Source organism: Triticum aestivum, chromosome 6B (assembly GCF_018294505.1).
Source record: "Triticum aestivum cultivar Chinese Spring chromosome 6B, IWGSC CS RefSeq v2.1, whole genome shotgun sequence".
Classification (NCBI taxonomy): Eukaryota; Viridiplantae; Streptophyta; class Magnoliopsida; order Poales; family Poaceae; genus Triticum; species Triticum aestivum.
In genome coordinates this window covers 86,160,020-86,182,849 of record NC_057810.1, presented here as the reverse complement: position 1 = coordinate 86,182,849, position 22,830 = coordinate 86,160,020, and the positions used below count along the sequence as shown (strand labels likewise).

At 47.3% G+C, this 22,830-nt stretch overlaps 2 protein-coding genes across 4 annotated transcripts; both read right to left on the bottom strand.

Annotated features, from left to right (window-relative positions):
• Positions 1 to 2,118: 2,118 nt before the first annotated feature.
• LOC123133596 (beta-1,4-mannosyl-glycoprotein 4-beta-N-acetylglucosaminyltransferase) lies at positions 2,119 to 4,444 on the bottom strand. Its single transcript, XM_044553055.1, has 2 exons — positions 4,075 to 4,444; positions 2,119 to 3,578 (listed from the first exon to the last, which is right to left on the bottom strand). Exon 2 carries the CDS (start codon positions 3,452 to 3,454, stop codon positions 2,312 to 2,314), a length of 1,143 nt encoding a protein of 380 aa, XP_044408990.1. The 5' UTR covers positions 3,455 to 3,578; positions 4,075 to 4,444; the 3' UTR covers positions 2,119 to 2,311.
• Positions 4,445 to 17,886: 13,442 nt separating this feature from the next.
• On the bottom strand, positions 17,887 to 22,197 carry LOC123135946 (uncharacterized). Of its 3 annotated transcripts, none has more exons than XR_006466372.1 (4): positions 21,016 to 22,197; positions 19,959 to 20,077; positions 19,083 to 19,388; positions 17,887 to 18,082 (listed from the first exon to the last, which is right to left on the bottom strand). XR_006466372.1 is itself a non-coding variant. In XM_044555217.1 (3 exons), the coding sequence occupies exons 1-2, from the start codon at positions 22,103 to 22,105 to the stop codon at positions 19,989 to 19,991; spliced, it is 1,179 nt and encodes a 392-aa protein (XP_044411152.1). In that variant the 5' UTR covers positions 22,106 to 22,196; the 3' UTR covers positions 17,887 to 18,082; positions 19,959 to 19,988. The 3 variants fall into 3 exon arrangements, 1 of the variants encoding a protein (XP_044411152.1); XR_006466373.1 differs by having other exon boundaries at positions 19,273 to 19,388; XM_044555217.1 differs by lacking the exon at positions 19,083 to 19,388 and having other exon boundaries at positions 21,016 to 22,196.
• Between the last annotated feature and the right edge of the window lie 633 nt (positions 22,198 to 22,830).

Below are 22,830 nucleotides of genomic sequence, written 5' to 3'. Positions count from 1 at the left end.
TTCTGGGACCCAAGCGGCACGACCTACTGTGCACTACTCTTCCCCGCTGTCGGCGACGCCCGCGGATGTGCCGGCTTCATGGTCATGGTGGTGGGGCGCGGCCTCGATGATGACCTCCTCCTCCTCCTCCTCGTCGGTCTTGCGAACACCGCCTCGCCCGCCTGGTCGCCCTCCTTGTACGCGGCCGCCACCCTTGCCACCCATTGGCGGTACCGCCAGCGGGTGAGGCAGATCTCATGGGCAGAGCAATAGGACTCGAGTAGCGTCTCCTGCTCCACTAGTTCCGCGTCGGTGGCGAGCTACTCCTCCGCCCGCGTCGGCCCGTGTCTCGCGGAACTGCTCCTTCCGCTCCTCCCACACCATGTCCATGTAATGGGCACGGGCCTCGCCGATGGTCATGGTGCAGTGCACCGATGAGGGTGGCGCGGAGGATGAGGAGGATGGCGCGGAGGACGAGGAGGGTGGCAACGACTCGTCGTCGGTTGCATCCTCCATTGGAACGTCGCCGTCCTCCGGCTTCCTGCTGGCCATCCAGCCGGCAGCGATGGCGGCCATCTCCTTCATCTGGTCCGGCGTCAGCCCATCAAAGAGTTTTGGCGGGGGAAGAATCCATGGTGGGAGTGGTGCAGAAAGAGATCGGGGTGGATGATTGCGGCTATGGCCGGGGCAGCAGTTTATATAGCAATGGCGGGCGGCAGACGGACGGAGGAGTGGTGCGGAGGAGACGCATCAGCAACCACCTACATCAATGTGAGTGGCAGGCGGACGAACTGGCGACCATCGTGTCGTTTGAGCATGCAGCAGCAGCCTACACCGGGGAGCAGCATGGGCGACACTCTCTCAGTCGGCGGCGCTGATTCAATGTTGGCGCCAGTGAGTGGTCGCGTCTGCTCTCGACAGGCATGAATGCGGGCACTGATGCTCTAGAGCGGCGCTGACCGTTTCGGGCGAGGAGCGCGCGCGGAAGGGGGAGGACCGGAGGAGTTTTTGGTGGATCAGGACGGTCTGAACCGGGCATGGCAGCTGTCCGGATTCCCACAAAGCCTCCCACGTTTGTCTTCGGTTTGCGAGAGAAAGTACGTCGGACCACGCCGCGGACCGATATAAGACCACATTGAATGGCTGTTGTGGTTCAGGCAGCGCGATCCAGGCGGATGCAATGCAGGAGGTTTAAGGGTCCGCGTCTGAAGATGCCCTAGCAACCGCTTGCTGCTTAGTGCAATTGGACGGCTTCCTATATTAGGTAAGCACACGTGAGTCATCGCTTGCCCGCACCATCATCACTTGGAGATGCAGGCCCAATTAGCTATTTTCTACAGGAAAGTTCTCAGTTTTCTTCTGCTATCTATCACATCTTCACGAATACAAGGAATAACTCACAACTGTGCTTATCGGGTTCTCAACTCAAGAGTAGAACCGGTCTTTAGTTGTTCCCATTCTTCTCATAACAATGGATCTTGCCCTGTTTTGCTCTCTCTTCTCAATTTCCACATGCAGGGCTATGTAATACATGTTGTACACTGTCTATGAGTTTGAATGAATCTATTGACATTTGGTGGCGCCTTCCTTCTATTCATTGCGATACATCCTGTGGTTCGATGGTTAGAATAACAGTGGTATTCTCAGCCCAAAAGAGTTCATGCCCTGATATTGGTGCTCGCATTTTTTTTTAATTTTTCAGACCTTCTGGCAATGTGTGTTTAATGGGAGGAAACGTTTTCGTCGACTATGAAGGACTCTGTAATGACTTCGTCAATCGCAAGTCAGTTTTTTAAAAGTGCTCATAGGGATAGGGCGTGCGTACGTGCGTCTATAGTGGTGTGCGGGCTCGCCGGCATAATCTCGCACCCGGGAAGGTTTACAGACATGGTCGGGGGCGCCAGTAGCATGACAATGCGGGAGGCTAAGGGAGGGTGTTGCAATGAGGCGAGTGCAATAGCGCCACCGGTCACGGGTGGCGGCACTACGCAGCCCGAGTGGTGGATCAGGCTGCTCATGAGGAAGCAGAAACAAAACAGTAGTCCGATATAGATCCGATGGCCAAAAAAATTTACTTACACCAAAAAAAAAAAGTTAGGCGACTTACAAATAGTCCCCCCATTTGTCATTGATAGAGTAGACTGTGATTGTACCCATTTGTGACTTGCCCATTCAGTTCCTCAAACTAAACAAAAATGTAAACTGCATATCAAGTCTAGATTAATACTGTTTCACATCAAACGAGATACACTTTGCACATTTAGAAACAACAGCATATCACATCTAAATAAGGTTGCCGCGCTACAAACTCACAAGTAAAACAGTGATTGTTTTAACCTGATCTCAAGCATCCACCAGGAAGCAAGAACCTGAACCTGTGTGCGTTCTTGATGAGATAGGAAGGCAGGTGCATGGCGGACGCAGACCTGGGTATTGGTCCCATCTTCTTGAAGAGATCCCTGAAGGTGTACTCCTCGGGGAGCATGTCGAACAGGTCCTCGCCGCCGCAGACGACCCGCTGGATCCTCGCCGGGTCGAGGAAGCTCTGCCGCCGCACCCGGTCCGCGTGGCTGTACGCCTTCATCTTGAACACGAACTCGGCGACCTCCCTGAAGCAGAAGCTGCAGTGCCACCCGGCGTCCGCCAGGATCAGGTCGCTCTGCCGGGAGTGCTGGTACGCCGTGCGCTCGCCGAAGAGGTGCGCCGTCGCCCTCCAGCTTCCCTGGTCCACGGGGAACTCGAAGGAGTAGACGTAGTTCTCCAGCTGCAGGTGCATCACCGGCGGCACCCCGTCGCACCACCGCAGCAGCTGCACCGTCTCCGGGCTCGGGATCTCGTCCGCGTCCGCCATGATCACCACGTCCCCGGCCGCGACGCCTGACCGCCGCAGCAGCGCGTTCAGCGCGCGCCGGTGCCTGGCCTCCACGTCGAACGGCTCCTCCCGGAGATGAGACCTCGGCCCCGGTGTGGCGATGGCAAGCCTGTCGTAGACGATCTTGGACCTCGCGAACGCGAAGCGCTCGAGGTTCTCGGCGAAGGAGAGCGGCTTGGGGATGCCGGTGAAGGTGGCGTTGGCCTCCAGGATGAGCAGCTTGTGGACGTAGGGGAGCAGCTCGCGGTAGCGGATCTCCAGGATGTCCAGCTCGTTGTTGAAGAGGACAGCGTCGAAGACGCGGCGAGGGGAGGCGCGGGCGCGCCAGCCGTGGAGCGCGCACAGCTCGGCCATGGAGGTGTTGGGGGCGTAGTAGTGCGGGATGACGGTGAAGGGCTTGGGCGGCGTGTCCCACAGCGGCCGCAGGAAGTAGGTGATGCTCCGGTGGTGCTGGGTTATGGCAGCAATGATGGCCACCGCCGACAGAACCAGAGCAATGGCGGGTATCGCTGACTTCAACTTGGCAGGTAGTATGAGTCGTCGTCTCTTTCCTACGACTCTTGCTGCCAGGTTAAAAGGCCGATAATCCGAGCTTCCGGCCATGATTACGACACAAAAGGAAGTGGAGTTAAGTTTCTTTCAGTAGCATAATATGACAGTTGTCCAATTCATGAAGCAATATCTCTCTCTCTCTCTCTCTCTTACTCCGACGCTAGCCGTAAGTAACCTGCATGATTTGATGCAAGAAAAGAGCAGAGAATGAGCAATAAAGTGGTACAATTAATTAAGAAGGGCTGCCATGCAGCATTAGTCTTTGAGACAAAAAATGGAACGCACATACATACAGGTAAGATTTCTTTTAGTTTTGGAAGACAGCTTACAAAGCCAGATTCAGAAAACGATATCATCTTCCTGGGTTAGACGGAGGAAAAGAAGCAGATATGTACAAGCAACAAAGCAGAAAACTGAAGCAAAAGAGGAAAACCGAAGCGATCAAACTTGAGGAGATAAACAGAAGAAGATATGTGGCCTATCTATTATTCAGAAGGAGAGTTTCTTCAGACCACAAAACCTTACGGAGAACCAACCTTGAAAGTGACGATCCAATTCGGCAACACAACACACAACAAGCAGTCAAACAAGATGGAGGCTGGGGGAAGCAGAAACATACTAGTTATTGAGAGAGGGGGAAGGATTGGGCACCAAATCAGAACTCTATGCACCTGATGCAGAAGAAATTAAGAATCCCCCAACGCCAACGGAGGACCGGCCGCCGGCCGGGAGGAAGACGAAGAAGATATCTGGAGTAGAATGGAGTACTACTCCACTCCACGCCTTGGCTTTGGAGGATCCGTCCGTTTGAACCGACCGAAATGCTCTGACTTGATCTCCCGGCCCGGGACCGGCACCTGTTTTATTTTCATTCCCTTTCTACCTCTTGCTCGCCGTCCATGCAAAATTCCAAGCTCGCTTCGACAGGGACTGCCCGGCCAGCACACGCCATTTACTTCTTCCTATGTATGCACTCTCACGTGTGGGACTGTGGACCCCAACCTCTCACGGTCACGGTGGAGTGCAAAACAGCCGGCCGGCCCTTTCTGCTGCTGATTGGTTCCGCCGGCCCACTCCAAACGGCAGATGAGACAAATTCTGTTTTTCCGGGGAAAGATGAGACAAATTCAGCCAGGGCTTCTTTTCTAGTCTAATCATCGTTCCTTCTCATTCATTGCCCGGGTTTAGAGCATCTACAGCCCGACATAGCAAATTCAGGCTCTTAAATGTATGTGGACGCATCCAGACATTAATCCGTTACCCCTTAAATGTCCCCTTCCTCTACCGAAAACTACCTCCGTCCTGGTTTATTGGTCCTCATTGTATTCTGTGCCAAATTTTGATCATAAATTTAACTAACACAATATTTATACATGCCATACAAAATTATATCATTACAAACTATGTTTAAATACAAATCCAACGATATAATTTTTGTTAACATGCATTAACATTTTGTTAGTTAAATATTTGATCAAAATTTGGCGTAAATTACAAAGGGGACCAATAAACCAGGACGGAGGTACTACCTCATTAGCAAATCCTCAAATCCATTAAATTACATGCAACGAAGTGATTGCGCCGCCACCCTGGTGTTGGGGGCGCCAGACGGACCGCACCACGTCTGACGAGGCCGCCAAGACGCGCATCCCACCACCAGGCCCGGCGGATCCAAGCATCATTTGTGCAAACGCAATGGATTCCCGCCAGATCGAGTCTGTTCTTGATTGTGCGTGGAAAGCGAATAGCTAGGGAGTATTTTCAAAGAAAGTTGATTATAAATAAGGTCAATAAAGCACCTAGCTTTGGTGTTCGGTAAAACCAGACATAACTGTTACTTGATGGTAACGAGTAACAAAGGCTTATCACATAACAGGCTTTCTGATACTCCCTTCGTTTCTAAATATAATTCATTTTTGAAATTTCACTATAGACTAGATACGGAACAAAATGAGTGAATCTATACTATAAAAGGCGTCTATATACATCTAATCGTAGTCTCTATAGTGGAATCTCTAAAAAGGACTTATACTCCCTCCATACCAAGATAACTGTCTCAATTTTGTATTAGCTCTAGTACAAATTTGTACTAAACTGAAGACACTTATTTTGGGACGAAGGAAGTATTAGGGAACGGAGGGACTGTATTGCTACAATATATAGTACTACATGTCACAGATAATCTCACCCTGAGGGGCAACTGATGATCCATACCATAGTACAGATGGCAACTGGAGCTGTCTTTTTTTTCCGGACCATGGGATTAGGCAGCCATCGTTGTGTAAATGCAAATATTGCTCTGGCTTTGATTTACCTATCCCTGTCCTGATCACGGTAAACAGACATTTTATGACTAAACTCATAAAACCCCAAAAATTACACAATTCAACTACGCTCCGCAGCATCTCAATGAGAGCAAAGTAGCACTGATTGACCCGAAAATCCAATTCGGTGCCATTGGTGGAAAAAGGGCCTTTGGTCGCGGTTCGCAACTGCCATTAGTCGCGATTGCGCAACCGCGACCGAACGGGCGCGACTAAAGGCCCGTCCACGTGGGCGCCAGGCGGCCGTCGGGGCGGAGGACCTTTAGTCGCGGTTCTTCTGGCCAACCGCGACTAAAGGCCGCCGCAGGTTTAGGGTTTTAGCCCCCCCCCCCTAAACCTGTTTTCTGTTTAATTTGTATTGTTTTATTTCTTTTGTGCTTTATTTTAATTTTGAAGGAGTTTCACATATTCTACGGTACTACATACATGCATATGAATGTACAATTTCAAACAAATTTGAAATTAGAACCAAAAAGAATTCAAGAGGAATATACAATATATATTCAATATCATCGGATGACCATATACAATTTTGAACAAGTTTCCATACATAATTTAATGCATATAAAGTTCTACGTCCTCGTAATGGTGTTCTCCTTTAGGATGGAGGACTTCCCTCCTGAACCATCCAGCTAGTTCCTCTTGAAGTGGTCGGAAGCGAGCTTCTGGACTAAGCATCATCCGGAGGTTATTCCTCTGAGCATTGGTATCACTCGGAACCCGCTCAGAGGTGTATCTCCGGATCATCTCACAGACATAGTATGCACATAGATTGGTCCCCGCTGGCTGAATATCCTCACCATTCTTAGCCTTTGCCCTTTTGAATTCTAGCTCTTTTTTGAATTCACCGACCTTTGTATCTACGAACCGTCTCCAAACCCTACGAGGCAAAGAAAATTAAATGAACAAGAGAGTTATTAGTTACTTGATATTAGGAAATGAACGAAATAGGCCGATCGATATAGAGCGCAAATGAATGAAAATAATTACTTCTGCAGCATTCTTCTCATGTCGACCCAAAGCTTTGGATCCTTATTCAGAGAGTCGTGGACGAGACATTCTGAGGTGTCAACTTTAATTACTAGCAGAATCCAGTGGAACCTGCGGACACGATACATGCACAGTACGTCATGCATAACTCATCGATTAGCCGGCCACATACCATGCATGGAGTAAACAAAAGAGAATGTGCTCAAGACAGAAACACTCACCCAAAATGGTAAGGAAATAGAATATCACTTTTGAGTTCCTGCTTTGTAAGAAACTGCCACAGGTCTGCCTCCATGTCGGCGGGGTGATGCTCCAACACATATCCATTAACGATGTGTGGGTCAATGAACCCAACATCATGGATGTTCCTTACTCTGCATTCCTTAATCTTCATTCTGCATGTATAATAGCGGACACAACAATATAGTTAGGACATATATATAGTGCAGGCAATATGAACGAGATGGGGTAGAAATAAATCACTTACAGAACGTAGCAACTGATGATAGATTTGTCGAGCTCGCGCAGATTGAAAAGCTGGAACAATTCACTCAGATGAATTTGTACATAGTAATGTTTGAAGTGATGCTCATATCTAACTTCCGCATAAATATATTCTTTGGCGTTTTTATTTTTTATGTAACCCTTGTACCATTTCAGCAGACCTTTCATTTGTGGAGGTAGATCCTCTTCCTGCGCAGGCTCGACGAGAGGCCCATTCTTCACATATGTAATTACTACCTCCTTCACTGGCGCCTCATCAAGGCCTAACAGTTCACGAAGAGTAATACCTAAGTTGGCCGCTTGTTCTCTGGCACTCGTTACAGTCAATCCATGTGCTGCCGCAGCTGCTATGATATCGGGGTCATCCGGACCGGCGGCTTTCACTATAAGCGGGGCAATCGATTGTTTACTTTGTTCCCCGAGCTGGGCAACTCGTTTCCCACTTTTTTTACTTTCTAATTCCGTTTTCTCGGCCTCCTCCAAGGCTTTGTTCTCCTGGTTCTCCGCCCGCTCTTTCTTCTCCTTCAACATGAGTGCCTGCCTACGAAGTTCACGTGCATAGTCGTCAGGCAGATTCTTCGCGGCTTGGGACGGTGTGCTCAAAAATGACTTAGCCCACTTCTTTTGCTCATCAGAAAATACTGGCTTGGGCTCGGGCTCTCTTTTCTTCTTGCAGTCCGCCTTCCATTTCTCATGATCAGCAGCCGCGGCCGCGGCAGTTTCCTCGGCACTACGTTCCCAAGGCCTTGTGGGGAGAGGCTTCAATGATGGCTCCGGTACCTTTGTGGTCTTAGGTACATAAGGGTCCGGGTTAATAATCCAGGACTGCTTCTGCTTCTTTGCCGGAGGTGGATTGGGGGGCGGCGTCTGATCACCCGCCGGACGAGGACTGGGGGGCGGCGTCTGATCACCCGCCGGACGTTGTGGACTGGGGGGCGTCGGCTGACGTGACGGAGGTGTAGGTGAACCGCCACCACTGTAGGGGGGTGGACTTGTTGTCCTTGGCGCCTCGCCTGGAAACTTGATAAACTTCTTTTGCCATAGAATGAAATGGCGCTTGACATCTCCAAGTCTTTTCTCCCCTTCAGGTGTAGCAATGTCAATCTCCAGGTCCTCAAACCCTTGGACTATGTCCTCCACCGTGACACGAGCATAGCCATCTTGAATGGGGTTGTTGTGGTGGAGTGCTCCAGGTAAACATGGTAAAGCACTGCCGATGGCTACATTCATGGACATGTTCCCGATAGAATAATACAGATGACATTCTTTCATCTCCTTTATATCGTCCACGGGGTAGCGAGGAGGCTCCGGTGCAGTAATTTCGACCACCAGAGGCTCCGGTGCAGTAATTTCGACCACCAGAGGCTCCGGTGCAGTAATTTCGACCACCAGAGGCTCCGGTGCAGTAATTTCGATCGTCGGTGCATCTGCACCAGCCGGTGGGGCCTCCGTGGAAGCCACACTGCTTCTCCGCTGCTGGCTTCTGAGATCCGCTGAATGATCTTCATGCTGCACCCGAGCTGCATCTCGTTCGGCTACTAGTACACTCACGGTTTTCTTCATCACATCCATTTCCGATGCCAACCGCGCCACAACATCTGCTTCCCGATCCATCTTTCTCTTCCGGCTTCTGTAACCGTACGGGTCATCATTCTGGGGGAACCCTATTTTCCACAGAATGTGCCCCATGCCTCGTACACGTCCTCCGTGTTCAGGATTCCCGAGGGCTTTTGTCAGCGCGTCGTTCTCTCTGTTGAACTTGATCTTCCCCTCTTGAGCATCCCTCATTGCGTCAATAAGGGCTTGGGTGGGTTTAATTATTTTGCCCCGGTAAACACAGTCCCCTGTCTCCGGGTTCAGCGTTCCCCCATGCCCGTACCACCAGCTTTTGGCCCTTGGGTCCCATCCCTCCGTACCTGGACGGATTCCTCGCGCCCTCAGATCGTTCTCCATCTTCTCCCACCTAGGCTCCCAAAGGCGATACCCTCCTGGCCCCATAATATGATTGTACTCCTTCTTAGCCGCATTTTCCTTATTTTTTTCGATATTTGAATGAACTGCTCCGATTCTTTTGCTTCACAAATTCTGGCCAATCATGTTTCAGTTTCTCATATTGTCCTTTGAAATCCGGAGTCTTGTTCTGCTTGACAAAGTCATGGGCTAGATTTTGCTTGAATTTCCGGAATGCGTCGGCCATCTTACGAAGAGCGAAATGTTTGACTAGCCTCCTCCTCTCCTTGTTTTCCTCAATCTTGTTACCCTCCTCATCGAATTTGTTGTATTCCGGAGGTAGAACGAAATGTTCCATAAGCTTTTTGAAGCAATCTTTTTTTGTTCTCTTATCGACAAAAGTGAAACCAGCAATTCGTGCCTTCTTTGGCTTATTCCACTCCTGGACGGTGATCGAGACGTTGTCTCTAACAATGGCTCCGCATTGGTTGACAAACTTGGTGGCGTTCTTGCGGGGCTCCAGCGGCCTGCCGGTTGCACTGTCGACAACCTCGATGGTGCATGTTTCTCCTTGTTTCATCGTCTTGGTTGCGCCACGCTTTGACGATGTACTCGATTGTTTCGACAATCCGGCCGAGGGCTAAAATAAGAAAGAGAGTCGCGCGCGTTAGTCCACATATATTTATTCAAATCAGTTAGTTTGTATCACCAGAGGCTTAATGTATATATATATACCTCGGCGCCGGAGGTGGTTGCTACTTCCATTTGAAGATCGTCGTTTATCGACGTTTGTTCGGCATCATCTTGCTGACGGCGCCCTTCATCTTCACCGTCAAGGTTCAGATCAGAAGAGATATCATCTTCTTCTTGTCCGGTCGGCACATATAGAATATCGCCGTTTATGATGCCGAACATATGTGCTTCACCGTCCGGATCATAGTTGTCCATAATCGGGTCAGCTCTATCGTCCACCATTATGTCAGTCCTGAAAACATGTAGTAAAAACAAATTAATTAAGTGAAGAAGGGGGCGGTGGCGGTGGCGGTGGCGAAAGGGCGGTGGCAAAAGGAGGGGGCGAGGAAGGGGTGGGAGAGGGTGTCGCGGTAGAGCGCGAGACGGGGCGGCAGACGACGGCGTCACGGAGAGGGAGGCGAGGACAACACACATGTATAACCCTCGCCGCCCCCTCTCGATCCCTAAAAAAAACACCGCGCGCATCGCCGCCCCCCTCGCCGCCCCCTCTCCGTATATACGTTTTTTTTTGTTAATTATCAAATTTTACGGTTATTTGTTAAGTTATACGTTTTTTGTTAATTAAGTTATTTTACGGCTATACGTTTTTTGTTAAGTTATTTTACCGTTTTTGTTAAACTAATTAACTAGTTAAAATTAAAAAGAACAAAAAAAAATTCTCTCTCCCTCTCCATGATCTCGCTAGCTCTCTGTACGTGGGCGAGAGGGGGCGGCGGGCGACGGTGGGCGGCGGCGTTGAGGGCGGGCGAGAGGCGGCGCGGTGGGCGAGGGAGGCTGGCCGGCGTGGGCGAGAGGGGGCGGCGGGCGACGGACGTGGGCGAGAGGGGGCGGCGGGCGACGGCGGGCGGGGTACGAGGGCGAGAGGGGGCGGCGGGCGCCGTATGTGGGCGAGAGGGGGCGGCGGGCGACGGCGGGCGGCGTCGAGGGCGAGGGCGACGGCGGGCGGCGTCGAGGGCGAGGGCGACGGCGGGCGGCGTCGAGGGCGAGGGCGACGACGGCAGGCCTTCGGCGCGGCAGAGAAGACGAGAAATGCCCGCGACGGGTCGGGCCCCTGTATTTATAGCCCCCCCCCTTTAGTCGCGGTTGGGGAGGCGACCCGCGACTAAAGGGACCTTTAGTCGCGGTTGGGGAGGCGACCCGCGACTAAAGGGTAACCTTTAGTCGCGGTTGGGGAGGCGACCCGCGACTAAAGGGTAACCTTTAGTCGCGGTTGGGGAGGCGACCCGCGACTAAAGGGTAACCTTTAGTCGCGGTTGGGGAGGCGACCCGCGACTAAAGGGCTTTTTTGGCGGGTTTTTGTTCCCGCGCGCAACGACCTTTAGTCGCGGTTGGGCAGGCCAACCGCGACTAAAGGTATTCTTAAAATACTTTTTTCTTTTTCAAAATGTTAAAAATACAAATAATATATCGAAAAATTCAGAAAAATAAAACTAATTCAATTCAATATGTTAAAACCACAAATATTATATCAAAAAATTCAGAAAAATAAAACTAATTCAATTCAAAATTCTAAAAATACAAATAATATATCAAAAAATTAAGAAAAATAAAACTAATTCAATTCAAAATGTTAAAAATACAAATAATATATCAAAAAATTCAGAAAAATAAAACTAATTCAATTCAATATGTTAAAAACACAAATAATATATCAAAAAATTCAGAAAAATAAAACTAATTCAATTCAATATGTTAAAAACACAAATATTATATCAAAAAATTCAGAAAAATAAAACTAATTCAATTCAAAATTCTAAAAATACAAATAATATATCAAAAATTAAGAAAAATAAAACTAATTCAATTCAAAATGTTAAAAATACAAATAATATATCAAAAAATTCAAAAAAAAAAACTAATTCAATTCAAAATTTTATACGCCTAGGCAGGAGTATGACTAAATCACTCCAAATTTCATGTATCATCGGTGGTATCTCGAATCATTCGAAAATGGACACCAAACACATCACGGGTAATATAATTCACATGATCCATTCAACAAAGTTTGGTACAATAAATTATTACACATCATTTCTTCCCTTGTGTCCCTGCTTGCTTACGATTGTGCCGTATCCATGGAGCATCCTCATCATTTAACTTAATGCTTGGGTCGGTGTTCACTTTGAAGGGCGGAATTTCAGCAAACATATTATAATCTTCTGACATGTCTGTCTTGTCCTCCACTCCCACGATGTTTCTTTTCCCTGAAAGAACAATGTGGCGCTTTGAATCATCGCATGATGTACTGATCGTTTTCTTATCTTTCCGTTTCCTCGGTTTGCTACTCATGTCCTTCACATAGAAAACCTGAGCGACATCTTTCGCTAGGACGAATGGTTCGTCAAGGTAACCAAGATTGTTGAAATCCACCATTGTCATTCCGTATTGCTGGTCCACCTTTACCCCACCTCCTGTTAGCTTGAACCATTTGCACCGGAACAAAGGGACCTTAAAGGAGGGTCCATAGTCAAGTTCCCATATCTCCTCTATGTAACCATAATATGTGACCTTTTGCCCATTCTCGGTTGCTGCATCAAAGCGGACACCACTGTTTTGGTTGGTGCTCTTTTTATCTTGGGCGATCGTGTAAAATGTATTCCCATTTATCTCGTACCCTTGGAAAGTCGTTATAGTCGAAGATGGTGTCTTGGCCAACATGTACAGCTGATCTACAACATCATTGTCATTCATTAAATGTTTTCTCAACCAACTGCCGAAAGTCTCCATGTGGGCCTTCCTAATCCAGGATTCAGGCTTCCCCGGGTTGTCCGAGCGTAAAATATTCTTGTGTTTCTCAAAGTACGGAGCCACCAAGCTGGAATTGGTCAGTACAGTGTGGTGTGCTTCAGTCAGAGAATGGCCGTCCATACATGTCGTTGATTTCCTTCCGATCGTGCCTTTTCCACTTAGTCTCCCCTCGTGCCGCGATCGAGGAAGACCAATCGGCTTAAGGTCAGGAACAAAGTCAACACAAAACTCAATTACCTCCTCATTTCCATAGCCCTTGGCGATGCTTCCTTCTGGCCTAGCACGGTTACGAACATATTTCTTTAATACTCCCATGAACCTCTCGAAGGGGAACATATTGTGTAGAAATACAGGACCGAGAATGAAAATCTCTTCGACTAGGTGAACCAAGAGGTGCGTCATAATATTGAAGAAGGATGGCGGGAACACCAACTCGAAACTGACAAGACATTGGATCACATCGTTCTGTAACCGTGGTAGATCTTCTGGATTGATTACCTTCTGAGAGATTGCATTGAGGAATGCACATAGCTTCACAATGGCTACTCGAACATTTTCCGGCAGGAGCCCCCTCAAAGCAATCGGAAGCAATTGCGTCATAATCACGTGGCAGTCGTGAGACTTCAGGTTTTGGAACTTTTTCTCCGCCATGTTTATTATTCCCTTTATATTGGACGAGAATCCAGACGGGACCTTCATACTGCTCAGGCATTCAAAAAAGATGACCTTCTCTTCTTTGGTCAGAGCGTAGCTGGCACGACCTTGAAACCATTCCGGATGCCGGTCATCAGGGTCTTTCAAACGTTGCTGGTCCTGCCGTGCTTCCTTTGTATCATTTGTCTTCCCATACACGCCCAAGAAGCTTAGGAGGTTCACGCAAATATTCTTCGTAACGTGCATCACGTCGATTGCAGAGCGGACTTCTAGGACTTTCCAATATTCTAGCTCCCAGAATATAGATTTCTTCTTCCACATGGCTGCGTGCCCGTCAGCTCCCTTCGGAACTGATTGTCCGCCAGGACCCTTTCCAAAGATGACTTTCAAATCCTTGACCATATCAAATACCTCAGCACCAGTGCGTTCCGCAGGCTTCGGCCGGTGATCTGCCTTGCCGTTGTAATGCTTGCCTTTCTTTCTTACTGGATGAATTTTCGGAAGAAATCGACGATGCCCAAGGTACACGTTCTTCTTACAATTTGGCAAATGTACACTTTCAGTCTCATGTAAGCAGTGCGTGCATGCATTGTATCCCTTATTTGACAGTCCCGAAAGGTTACTAAGAGCAGGCCAATCGTTGATGGTTACGAAAAGCAACGCTCGTAGGTTAAATTCCTCTTTTTTGTGCTCATCCCACACACGGACACCAGGTCTGCCCCACAGCTGTAAAAGTTCATCAACTAATGGCCTTAGGTACACATCGATGTCGTTGCCGGGTTGCTTCGGACCTTGGATGAGCACTGGCATCATAATGAACTTCCGCTTCATGCACAACCAAGGAGGAAGGTTGTAGATGCATAGAGTCACGGGCCAGGTGCTATGGCTGGAGCTCTGCTCGCCAAAAGGATTCATGCCATCTGTACTTAGACCAAATCTTATGTTCCTTGCGTCAGCTGCAAAATCTTTGAACTCTCTGTCGATCTTTCTCCATTGCGTTCCATCTGCGGTGTGTCTCAACTCCCCGTCCGACTTACGGTCCTCTTTGTGCCATCGCAACAACTTGGCATGCTCTTTGTTCCTGAACAGACGTTTCAACCGTGGTATTATAGGAGCATACCACATCACCTTGGCGGGAACCCTCTTCCTGGGTTTCCCGCCCTCAACATCGTCACCAGGGTCATCGCCTCTGATCTTATAACGCAATGCAGTGCATACCGGGCATTCATTCAAATTCTCGTATTCACCGCGGTAGAGGATGCAGTCGTTGATGCATGCATGTATCTTCAGAACCTCTAAACCTAGAGGGCAGACAACCTTCTTTGCTTCGTACGTACTGGCGGGCAACTCGTTATTCTTTGGAAACATATTCTTCAACATTTTCAGCAAGTTTTCAAATGCCGAGTCAGCTACACCTGCCTGTGCCTTCCATTTCAGCAAATCCAGTGTGCAGCCCAGCTTTTTCAGACCATCATCGCATCCAGGGTACAACGACTTTCTGTGATCCTCTAACATGCGATCCAAATTCTCCCTCTCCTTTTCAGTTTCGCAGCGTCTCCGTGCATCAGCAATGGTCCGACCAAGATCATCAACGGTCTCATCACGTGCCTCTTCTTCACCTTCACCTTCACCTTCCCCTTCACCTTCCCCTTCACCTTCAGCATCCTCCATGAAAGTATCACCGAAATGAGCAAGATAGCTTTCATCGATGAAATCATCCCCTTCTTCATCTTCTTCCATTATAACCCCTCTTTCTCCATGCTTGGTCCAACAATTATAGCTTGGCATGAAACCGTGCCGAAGCAGGTGCAGGTGAACTTCTCTTGAGGAAGAGTAACCCTTCTGATTCTTACAGTCAACACATGGACAGATAACAAAACCCTTCTGCTTGTTCGCATTAGCCACTACGAGGAAATCTTTCAAACCCGTAGTGAACTCGCGGGAGAGTCGGTTACCGTACATCCATTGCCGATTCATCTGCATTATTATAATATAAAATATATAATTAACCATCATGCATTTGTTAAAGTAACTAGCTATAAACAATAGAAATTAAACAATGAACAACACACATGCATATTTTATCAATGACACACATGCATGAAAGGTTCAAGTTGCTAACCGCGATCGAGGAGGAACCTCAAGTGTGGCTCCAACACTTCATATCATGTTTGTTTCACGCTGTTGGGCATTTCATCAAACACCTTGTGTGCATAAGAGGAACCAAAAGCAAACCTACACCCCCTTGTGAAGAGAAGTGGCACCAAATGGCTAAGTGAGTGCGCTGAACTGGTATATATAGGGGAGGAGCTTTAGTCGCGGTTGGCCAGGCCAACCGCGACTAAAGGCCTTTGGGCACCTTTAGTCGCGGTTGGCCTGGCCAACCGCGACTAAAGCCCCTCACGTGCACCAGCTGGCCACCGAGCGCCCTGGCCCAAGCCTTTGGTCGCGGTTCGTCTGCCGAATCGCGACTAAAGACTTCATTAGTCGCGGTTCCTACAGTTTCACGACTAATGGGGCTGGACGGAAGCCTCTTTTTCTACCAGTGTGCTCAGGCTCATCTGCACCTGGTTAGCAAAAAAAAATACTAAAAAAAATCAAAAAAAAAATTGTGTGATAGAAAATTGTATGCGTGAGGTTCGCTCCAAATTTTAACTTATTTGGACATCTGAGAAGCTCTCAGCAAAAAAAAACAAATCGGGTCGAAACAGAGTGTGAACAGTAAACTTTTTTACAGACCCTGAATTTGTCTTTTTTGCTGAGAGTTACTCAGATGTCCAAATGAGTTGAAATTTGGAGCGCACCTCGCGCATACACTTATCTACCACACAAAAAAAATTGAATTGTTTTGAATTTGTTTAGTATTTGTTTTGATTTTTTTCGTCAGGGGGGATGCAGATGCGCTCGGGGGCAGAAATGCCGCACTCTGATTGACCTAGCTATTTATGCATTAGCAAATACTGGCGGTGCCAGATAAGCAGGTGGAATTCAACGAACAGGAGCTTCTCCAAGCATTTATTAACCAGAACTAAGATTCTAAATACTGAACCTCAAACCAGATACAAATTAAACCAAAAAAAATACACAGAATGGGGCATGAGAAGTGTTAAACTACATCAGCAGCACGAGCTGGTGTTGCGGTGGACTCTCCATGCAAATGCAACAGCACACACCGGTTCCTCCATGGATATAGGACCCACTGGTAGTTAGTTAACCAAATCCCGAGAGGATGAATATTCCCTCAGTTCCTAAATATTTGTCTTTCTAGAGATTTCAATAAGTGACCATACGGAGTAAAATGAGTGAATCTACACTCTAAAATATGTGTATATACATCCATATGTGGTAGTTCATTTGAAATTCCTAAAAAGACAAATATTTAGGAATGGAGGGGGTACAATTTATGCTTTGAACTCAATTCTGTAATCTGATAAGGAGAACAAACTAAATGAAGCACAAGTTAAGTATGCATTAACCAAAGCAAGTCAATGTGCCTTTCATCAGTCATGCCAGTTGACGAATGACCACAAGAATCACATAATAGACGGGAGTTACCAAAGTAAGCGACTAATTCTTAGAAGTCCATTTAACAACTGGTCCCGTGCATATGCCACGTAGATGGTCAGTCTCCTTCGTTGAACACACAAAATCCAAATACCTACACCCAACAAGCCTTTTCTGCATTTCAGTCGCCAGAATAATTTGAAGAGATCTGTGGAGCAAGCAATACCATCAGCCAAACAATTTTCTACTAGTCTTTCAGGTGAATCCGTTGGGAATTATTCTGACTTCTGTACAACTCGAATAAAAAACATTAGGTTCGCCATTGTGGAAGTTAAATCAGCTCAGCATTATTAGGAAAAACAAACATTAGAAAAAGAAAACAATACTACGTAATTTTTTCGCGAATACGCAACAATTGCGTATCATTCCATTGATAGGTACACGTAACTAGGCGTAGAGGGGGGTTACAGGAGCAGAACACGGGAATGCTCAGCCAGGAGCGTCAAGGCGGCATGAAGCTAGCTATGTCCTTTGCACCGGCAGTTGCCCAGATACTAGCGTCGTCCTTGATGGGCTGAAGCAGCGAGTGGGTGGAGGGGGTTGGCATTGTCGAAGATGCACGCGCTGCGATGGCGCCAGATGGACCAAGCAGAAAGAAGCACAAGGGAGGACAGACCCTTGCGCATAGCAGTGGGCGCAGCCGCGAAAGAAGCCGTCCAGCGGCACGGCCGCCGGCGAGCAGTCTTGACGGCGGCGGCGCATCTCGCCTGGGCAGTGGCTGTGGACTCGAATCAGCACGCAAGATGTGTGACAGGTACGAGACGGGTAGCAGCTCTCCGTCGTGAGCTTTGTTTCATCAAGGAAAAAGGATCAAATCGAGACAAGCTGACTAACTAACATGGTGAGGTTAGTGGTTCCTGCTCCTGATACACCAGGCACGACGAGGTCGGCATCCGGCCTGATGCCGGCTGTGGACGGAGCAAGCGGCGACCATCCTCCACAGCATGGACCGGCCGGAGATTGAGAAGACACAAGGAGAGGTAGACAAACAACAGGTAAAGCAACCTTACCATTCTCCATAAATATTCCACAGATACTTATATATACATAAGAAAAATCTGATGAACAGTACCATAAGAGAACACGCATGTTCTTATACTAACACCGCCAAAGCGGTAAGATACACATACAAATGAGTTCTTATAACAAGTACAAAGTGGTTATCACACGGACGAAGCCTCATGCCGCCGACCTGAAAAGGAGGCGGAGTGGTGAGGTCAAAGGACTGCCGGCCATAAAAATGCTATTTTGTCACTGCTCCAAAATTATTTCTCCTCACGGAAATCATACACAGGTTGTAAAATGATTAGAACCACATATAACCGAGGCATGATTAAATATGTGAGTGAAATCATAAACACACAGGGATACATCTACATAAGCTTTCATACTACAAAATACAACGCTAAGGTTTTCACTCTCCAACTCCAGCGAACAAACGGACAGAAACTACTTCAGAGAACAAGGAGGTAACCAAATACTCCCTCTGTCCGGAAATACTTGTCATCAAAATGGATAAAAGGAGATGTATCTAGACGTATTTTAGTTTTAGATACATCCCTTTTTATCCATTTTGATGACAAGTATTTTCGGACGGAGGGAGTATATGCTACAGGCATATGCTTTCACCCAAACACATATAGAACAGGGGGAGCCGAAATACTCGTATGCTTCAGAATGGTTTTTCATGCGTATATACAACTAGGAGTTTGAGGTGAAAATGGCACATCTTGAATCAGCTAATAATCATGCTAATCGAACTACTAGCAAACAGAACGAGAGAGAACACACCAACAAATTATATAAGATAACATAATCAACGCAAACATAGGCCCCAGAGGTTAAGATACGGGAGGATATGGCATCCGAGGGCACAACCAAAAAGTTGATTCTCCACCGAAGACTACAGAGATTGTTCATCCACAGATGTTCACTAATTCCAAGGAAAAAAAGGCTTACTGATCTATCAGCTATTCAAGTTTCAGTGTATTCAAAGCCATGTTGCTGATGCAGCTGATCGCGCATTTCTCTACTCAAGATTTGTTTAGCTATACTCAGTTATACCAAATTTATCGCCAAACGAATTTCAGGGGGGAAATGAATTTACAATCACCAAACAAATTTCGGGGGGGGGGGGGGGGGGGGGGGTGAATAAAATGCTAGTAGGCAGTAGGACATGAATTAGTATTTACCAATGCAGAATTTCCTTTGTTGTAGTTCAAACAGTAATTATCAGTTTGCTAGCAGATATGGCAAGTGAACATGAAGATACTCATTATACCCGGAGATTTCACTCATTATACCCGGAAATTTCAGTACAGAGAACATTATTTGGTCCATTCAGAAATTTGTACCAAGGGAACATGAAGATACTCATTATACCCGGAGATTTCACTCTGGTAACCAGATCAGACTCACTCAGATCCTATTTGTCACTCAAAACGATCGCAACTGGACCATCTACCAGCACCAAATTACTCCCTCCGGTCCTTTTTACTCTGCGTATTAGATTTGTGTCAGGTCAAACTTTGCAAACTTTGACCAAATTTATATTAAAAAATATCAACATTTACAATACCAAATATATATACTATGAAGTTACATTTCATAATGAATCTACCAACATTGATTTGACATTGTGAATGTTGATACTTTTTTCTATAAATTTGGTCAAAGTAGAGATATTTTGACTTCGGACAAAACTTATATGCAGACTAAAAAGGACCGGAGGGAGTACAAGAACCACCAACGAGGAAAGAGTATTCAAGTATTTCACTGAGCACAGGAAGGATGAACTATTTCATTCTGCTACCCACTTAACGTGGCAGACTCCTCATCTATGAGAGGCAAGGAAGCTGGGCCTGGAGAAAACATCCAGGAGGCAGCTATCCATGAAAGCATGATGGGAGGCCGATAGGTGGGCAATAGTTGAGCAAAGGGTTGTAGAGAGACTCATAGAGTATGCTCTTGCAATTTGATACTTGAGACATGGTAATAATAAGTAAAGCAATACATATTCGTAAAAAACAGTTCAGATAACTCAACTTGCATGTGGAAGATAAGCTTACCTGCTCGACCAGTACATTATAATATCATGTCTAACTGAATAATTGTCTTATGTATTGTCTCCACCGTGTCCACCACAAATGCCTACCAACTTTCGCTCCCTCATGTCCACCACCAATGCCTGTTATACAAGCATAACGTCAAACAGCATAGGACATTACAAAGAAAAGGCCAAATATAGAGGAGGCATAAGCAAGATACTTAGATAAACTTGCAGCTGTTTGAAAAGATGAAATTAAATCAATTAATTGATTTTTTATGGTATAAACGAACACCTGCAATAGGGATCTACTAGAAGTGATAAATGAACGATTATTTTCTAAATTTTAAACCAAGTAGCAATTATGGATTTAAGATTATTAGCAAGCTCGGTGGAGATAACAATACTGAAATAAAGAAATACAGCTAGCTTTTAAGCTTCCAAATGCAAGGCTACCAATTTGACATTGTAGTTTGTTCAACCTAATTATTCTTTTAGTTGTTTTCAACTTCAAACTGCTATGTACCTCATCTTGAAAACAAAAACTGCACTGCAGCTATGCACTAACACTGCCATTATACAACTCTTGCATATTTCAATAGGCAGGTCACTATGTTATTCAGGTCAATTATTCTACAAAGAACTAGCCAATTTCGGTGTTGATTGTTTTAGTGCACAGATTTTTTATATAACTTATGTATCCTAGATAGCTGATCTGTGCTTGATCCACGTCATACAAAAGATTATCCATCTGATTATTTCATTTATTTGACAACTGCATATCCACCAGATAATTCCCTCAGGGTATGCCTATAATTAACTCCATATAGTTTTTATGTTTCTTCCCATAGCTCTGACTTCAAGCAGATAGTTCAAAGTTCGATGATAAAATAACAATATTAGGAACAACATTGTGTAGGTACGGAAGAGATATGTTGAAAAGGTCATCAAGCAGCAAAAGAAACAAGTGATATTACAGTACTTAAAAGTTGTTAGCTTAACACTTAATGAGAATATTTAATCAGCTATTTAACAAAAAAATAACTCTGTTTTGTTATATCCTCAGTGAAAAGGCATACCTGGAGTATAGACAATTTCGAATGGATAGTAACGATAAGCGATGCCGGTCGCAGAAAGTTTCTTGAGCTGCCATGACTCGAGGTGGACCATGAAGACACCAACAACTGTCCAGAAGAAGGCCACATTATTTTCCTCCGCATAACCTATCATATTCGGTGGCTCTTTCTCTGAATTTGGGGGAAGTAACTTGTCCAGTTCAATAGTTCTTCCAGGGATCCATGAAACAACGCCATGCCAGTCTGTCTCCCTCTTCCATAACTGGGCGATGAAGCCTGACACGACGACGAGACCCATCCCACCACCCTCTGCCCGCATAACCCCGACATGGCGATTGCTGCTGGTAAGCAGCTGCGCTGGCAACAATGTCACAGCTAGGGTCTGCCTATCCAAATCAAACTCGAGGATATTCGATGCTGAAACCAACCAATAAATGCAATCCCCCGCCAGTACAGCGGGCTCGCCTATATGAACCATAGACACCAATGGAACCGGGCACGAGATGGAATCACCCCATACGCCGGTCTCCGACGAGTAAACACGGGCGAGCGCTCTTCTAGGTTGCTTCCCGTCGCTGCTTACCAAGACCACCTGGAAGTGGTCGATTTCTCCGGCGGCGCGGAGCACCGTCCCGTTGATGGGGTTCTCCAACGGGTGGAACCCGAACCCCGGGGGCACGGCCAGGCGGTGCTGGACGCCGGCGACGGCGTCCCACACGACGACCTGGAGCGAGATCGGGAGGAAGAAGAGCGCGAGGCCATGGCGCCATCCGAGGGTCATGTAGCGGTCGTCGAGGTTGAGGGAGAAGTGGCCGCGGGGGAGGCGGTCGGGGGCGTCCAGGGCTGGCTGGAAGGTGATGCCCTGGTTCGCGTCGATGAAGCCCAGGAGCGGAGGGCTGCGGCGGTGGTGGATGCGGAAGCGGCGGCGGAAGGCGGGGTCGGAGAGGAGGCTGCGCCAGCGCCTGCAGACGAGGGAGGCGCGCGGGAGGGAGGACGGCTGCGGGGGGAGGCGGAGGAGGATCTCGGAGAGCAGGTCGTCGTCGTCCAGCGGCGGCGCCGCCTCGGAGCGGGGGAGGAAGCTGGTCGTCGTCATCTCGCTCACAGGTCGTGCAGGGTGTGCGGTCAGTCAAGCCCAGGTCGAAAGTGACGATATCCCCCGCTGCTGGCCAGAGCCCATGAGACCGTAGCTGGCTAGAGCCCATAAGGCCACGACTAGACAGACAAACGTCAAAGCCCACGGTACTTTGTATTCCCCACACACGCAGAGGTTGGCGCTCTGCAATGTCAAACGGTGCTCTGTTTTGGTTTTCTTGAACGAGGAGGGGTGCACGAGGCGCCAAACTTTTCTTTCAAGCATCGCTCGGGTAAAAATTAGCACCGTTGGTCAGGGGTAGGGGTGTAAATGGCGCAATAAACGTCGCTGCAGAGTCCGTTTATTTATTTTTTTTGTTAGCTTGATAGAGGAAAAGCAAGCAATGTCATATATGAGTTCAGGCAGAGTAAATTACAAAAAGCCACCATAATTGGAAACCCTAATTCAAAAAACCACCACCATTCGATATTTTTTCAAAAAACCATCAACATTGTGCTAACAGTTTTCAAAACACACTGATCGCACATATGAACACTTGCTAACGCTAAAACTGACATAGAGGTCCCACCATAAGTGATGATGTGGCAAACAAAACTAACGGCGTTTGACCAACCGTCAAAATAGACATGGGACCCGCATGTCAGTGTGATATCTCACCTATAATAAAAAAACACATCTCTGTGTCCTCCACGTAGTGTGCACAGCCGCCGCCGCCGCCCCGATCC

What these genes read in the sequence shown, in the direction of transcription:
- LOC123133596 (XM_044553055.1), bottom strand. Translation starts at nt 3,454, where the DNA reads ATGGCCGGAAGCTCGGATTATCGGCCTTTTAACCTGGCAGCAAGAGTC.
- LOC123135946 (XM_044555217.1), bottom strand. Translation starts at nt 22,105, where the DNA reads ATGACGACGACCAGCTTCCTCCCCCGCTCCGAGGCGGCGCCGCCGCTG. An exon ending in CGAAATTGTCTATACTCCAG is followed by an intron (nt 20,078 to 21,015) that starts GTATGCCTTTTC and finishes CTTGTATAACAG; the next exon opens with GCATTGGTGGTGGACATGAG.